This window comes from Lates calcarifer, linkage group LG5 (assembly GCF_001640805.2).
Source record: "Lates calcarifer isolate ASB-BC8 linkage group LG5, TLL_Latcal_v3, whole genome shotgun sequence".
In the NCBI taxonomy this organism is placed as follows: domain Eukaryota; kingdom Metazoa; phylum Chordata; class Actinopteri; family Centropomidae; genus Lates; species Lates calcarifer.
In genome coordinates, this window is record NC_066837.1 from 21,519,767 (window position 1) to 21,524,542 (window position 4,776).

Below are 4,776 nucleotides of genomic sequence, written 5' to 3' on the forward strand. Positions count from 1 at the left end.
CATTAGTTCATCATATTCTCAAGTTTTACTTTAGGTGACTCACTAATCAGGACAAAAACAAAGGACGTTTGTACTTTGAGAGTCCTTTGAATTCTGTTTCATCAGCCGCTATCACAGCATGCTCAGTGGTCAGTACAGACTCATGGAGTGGAGCAATTTCTTGGAAAACAGAATAATCCTCTGAAGACTGAAGTGATGAAATCAATGTCCCCATGTACTGTAGTTTGACACACATAAATCACTTGCACTTCTCACTAGTATGTTTACTTCAACTTTTGTGCATGTATCAGTGACATGAGTTATTTGTTAGCATTTTTCTCTCTGGATATCAGTCCACACAGGATGATTTTAGAATTTTTTTATTTTTTCCAAAACGACAAAATAGCAGTGAAACGTTTCAGACGTGACTGCCACTAGACAGTGTTTGAATAGGGGAAGGGGTAAATGGTAAGCCAGGGGTTAAAGGGCGAAAGTGATTGTATGAAAAAGAGACAGAAGCAGTCTGAGAGAGAAAGAGAGAAAGGTTGTACACTGGGGAGAAGGTGGGATTTTTCTAAGTTCATCATGGATTTATCACCTGGGGTTCTGATCCTGTGTTCTCTGTTATGTACAGGTAATGAATCTGATTTCATTTTAACTGCAACAAACTGAAACAACTGTCTCAATATTGCAGATTTAGCAGATTTGTCTTTCATCTTGACAGCTGTTCTGTTAATCTGCTTGACGTCTGTGGAGATGTATGTTATTTCTGTACTTGAAAGGCCACGCAAACTGGTGCTAACACAACAATTTGGAATTTTTCAACCACAGACAAAAGTGCCACAAACAAGGTAGAAAACTAATAATCTGGGCAAATCCAACCAAAACAATCTGTATTGCCACTGTTTTTAACATTTGGTTAAACGAAGCTTTAATATAGTAATATAAAGGGTTATAGGACATTTTTCTTTTTTGCTTTGTCATCAAATAGCACTTTTGTTCAATCTGTGTATTTGCTCAGGTTGTTTGCTTTGGGGTGGCGTTTGTTTACACTGTATTTTACCCAGGCCTGTCTAAAGGTTCACAAAGTTCGTACATGTGTGTGTTCTTGCATGTGTGTGTGTGTGTGTGTGTGTGGTCTTACCAGCTCTCATCTTTCTGTGCAGTGGCAGGCCAGGCCCCAGTCATTTCAGCGGTGCCCCGGGCTGCTACTGTGCGCCAAGGGGAGTCTGTCAGCTTTAGGTGCCAAGTGGGGAGTGGTGCACAGCCAATCCAGCTGGAGTGGAAGAGAGCAAATAACCAGGCATTACCAGGTCAGGGGTAATAACTTGTAAGCAGAAGCATCTCTCTTACAATATCATCCATCTGTGAAGTTTTAACTTAATTGTTTTTCTCCTGTAGAAAATGCTAAGACTGGTCCTGATGGCTCTGTGCTGACGATTGCTAATACCCGACCTGGAAACCAAGGCCAGTACCGCTGTGTGGCGGTTAACTCTGCAGGCCGCAGCACTGCCACAGTTGTGCTCAATGTCAAACGTGAGCTTGTCTTCACACTTCAGTATCTCTCCAAGTGTGTGTGCATGTGCAATGGCAAAGCTTCTGACTTAAGTTTAGTTGACAAGACAAAACTGAAGTCAATGAATAGTTGGTAGAAACCAAAAACAGAGCTACAAGAGAATGAAAATTGTATTTGCATTTGCCAGGTGTCCAGACACGTGACTCCAAATGAATGATAATGTTGCTTCATTATTGCATGTTTAATGTGTCGGCCATGTCCCTGTTTCCTCTCTTTCTCAGATGCTCCTAAAGTGCGGCTGACACCAGCAGGGCCCCTGCGGGTCAGGCTGGGTGACTCTGTGTCAGTGGAGTGTCGTGCCACAGGCAGGCCACGCCCCACGATGATGTGGAAACGCCAAGGCTCCACTCTGCAGCTGGTTACCACAGAAACAAATGATGTCAACACCATACAGGTGAATTATGGACACGTGCACAAGTAATACCTTTATTTATTTCCACATTTTAATTGAATAAACAGAACGTAATTGTTGTCATCTCTTTCCTCAGTGGGCTGCAGTGCGTCCAGAGGACTCAGGAGTTTATATTTGCCAGGCTGAGAACAATGAAGGAGTGACAGAGGTCAAAGTTGAAATCATTGTGGAGGGGGGGCTTGGGGCACCAGTGGCTACTGTGAACCCTGTAGAAATAACAGCGGTGGAGGGAAATGCAGTCACAATAGAGTGTCAGGCCAGTGGTAAGATGTTGGTGTGCTTAAACACAGTATCTCCCAGCTCTGCTGTCTCTTCTCATTTTTCATTTTGCCCTCAATTTCTCTTTCTTCAAGGTTCCCCTCCTCCTGTCATCACCTGGTCCAAGCTGCGAGCACCGCTGCCATGGAAACACACAGTGGCTGGTGGTGTTTTGACACTGACCAGCGTGGGGCGCCAAGACTCTGGACAATACATCTGTAACGCAACCAACATACACGGCTACAGTGAAGCGTACTCGCAGATGGAGGTGGAGAGTGAGTGGACAAAACAGACATTAACACAGATGCTGTACATCTGTATTCTTTGTCACTGACACAGGTTATGAGTAATTGTCCTCTCCTTCATGCAGCTCCTCCATATGCCACCTGCCTGCCTGACCAGGTGAGACTTCAACCTGGTGACTCCCTGCGCCTGCAGTGCCTCGCCCATGGCTCTCATCCCATTCACTTTGCATGGAGTCGCGTTGGCAGGGCGAGCATGCCTCCAGGAGCAGAGACCACCAAGGATGGAAGGCTGCTGATAGCCCATGTTAGACTGAGTGATGGTGGAACATACAAATGCGTAGCCACCAACCACATTGGATCCAGTGAGGCAGTGGCCAAAGTCATTGTAAAAGGTGAGATAACGTTCATGTTTGGCCAATTTAAATTCCACCAAAATAACTGATCTTATTTTCTCCTCTTTCTCTTACAAATGTTGTCTCCTCTTTTCTTATTTTTACAGCTTAATCGTGGTCTGAATTGACAAATCCTCTATGCAATACTTACAATTTCTGCAAGCCTGGATCCATCACAGTTAATACTGAGAAACCAGAGAAAATTATATTTAATATATTCATATATTTTGATGTGTGAAAGTGAATGCTATCAATGCAGTTTAAACATTATTGGTATTATTGTGCATATGGGGTTAATTTTGCACTTTTACAGAAAATCTCTGCTGTTGTTATTGTTCCCGTTGCTATTGATGCCCTTGTCTCATATCTGCCTTTGGAAAGCCTTTCTCTGGACCTCTGTGTGAACTAATATCCTGCATTGTGGGTGGGGGAGTTGTCTCTTCTGCTGGAATGCCTCTGTCTTCCTCCCCTCATGTCATACACTATTGCACTTTCAAAACTGAAAGGAGGGCACAAAACAAACAAAAAACTGATTCAAGCCGCTATTATGCCAATAAATTTGGTAAATAAATGAAAATAAAAATCTGGAAATATTTTACAATATTGTTGTTTGAAGAGTATCCAAATTAGGAGCTGTAGAAAAATGATTAGTAGGGGTTGGAAAAGTGGGAGGGTACTGTACTTTTTCATTTGGCTAAAGGAGGGATAGTTTTACTTTTTTGGAAAGACAGGGGGAGTGAGGAGTGTTGTCTTTTTTCAATCTTCCCTTGTGATATAGTTAAAGTTAAGACCCTTTCCACTCTACCCTAGTAATTTTTGCCCCGTAATGTTTAAAGTTTGCCAAGATTTTATTCACTATGTGAATGCCTTAACATTTGAAACAGCATACAGATGATGTCAAATCTGAGCATCACTTCACAAAGTATTTCCTTTAACCACATGGTGGCAATATGTAGCTTTACGGCACGTGTGTTGTCTTCAGGCGATAAAAGAACAATTTGAGCCCTCACACCCTTAACAACTGGAGGGACAGATGCAGATCACAGTCAAACAAGCTATTGTTTTCAAAATGACTACATGTCATCCTTAAATTTAAAAAAAAAAAAAAAAACCAAACAAACAAAAAAAGCCTGGCTGATCATTGCAGCTCTGTGTAAATATGGACCATAAACCCCTCCTGAACAGACAAAGTTCAGTTTGATCAGACAAATGTGTTGCAAAATGAGGCACTGACTGCTATGCTGGTTGCACAAAATTTTAAGCAGCTTAAATGAGGTGTTAGCTCGACATTTAGGGTTTGTGGCTGCAGTAGAAGGTTGGAGAGAGAGAGCTACCATTTCCAAAGCTGCTGCCAGAACCGGGACTGTATCTGCTGTGTGATTGTGGCCTCTCTCGTAAAACGCCCAACCTCCACAGAGTAACAGGCTTTACCCTTTCCACTATTCCTCCATCTATCTTTACAAGCATCTTCAAAGCTGGGGAGGAAACATCTGCCCTCTGTCACTTCAATCCACCCCCTCACTTCACAGACAGATCGAGGGAGGGAGGGAGCATGGAAGAGACAAAATAAATGCTCTATGGAGGATAACAGAGGAGGGAAATCTACTTACATTTTTAACAAAGAGTGATAAAGAACCATTGAGGTAGAAAAAAGGGAAAGAATGTATCAGTGACAGTGAGGTAATTCATTAAATCTGATCCCCTTCTTTCTCTGTGTATGCTCTTTGTATACATACTAACAAGACATGGACATATGCTCTCTAATGGAGTCTGATATAAACAGAGAGATTCATGGAGTCCAGATGGCGTTCCAGAAAACAGATTTACGTACACACTCACACAGACAGTTTGTCACAATTTCAGGAGCATTACATTAGTTTATATTACTGTAGGAGTACACAACAGTGCTACATT

At 42.3% G+C, this 4,776-nt stretch overlaps 1 protein-coding gene across 1 annotated transcript; it reads left to right on the plus strand.

Moving 5' to 3' along the window:
• The first annotated feature begins 444 nt into the window (after positions 1 to 444).
• LOC108885413 (basement membrane-specific heparan sulfate proteoglycan core protein) lies at positions 445 to 4,570 on the plus strand. The gene is made up of 8 exons (XM_018679761.2): positions 445 to 613; positions 1,146 to 1,292; positions 1,381 to 1,515; positions 1,777 to 1,949; positions 2,044 to 2,230; positions 2,321 to 2,500; positions 2,596 to 2,862; positions 2,970 to 4,570. The coding sequence occupies exons 1-8, from the start codon at positions 445 to 447 to the stop codon at positions 2,972 to 2,974; spliced, it is 1,263 nt and encodes a 420-aa protein (XP_018535277.1). The 3' UTR covers positions 2,975 to 4,570.
• The last annotated feature ends 206 nt before the right edge of the window (positions 4,571 to 4,776 follow it).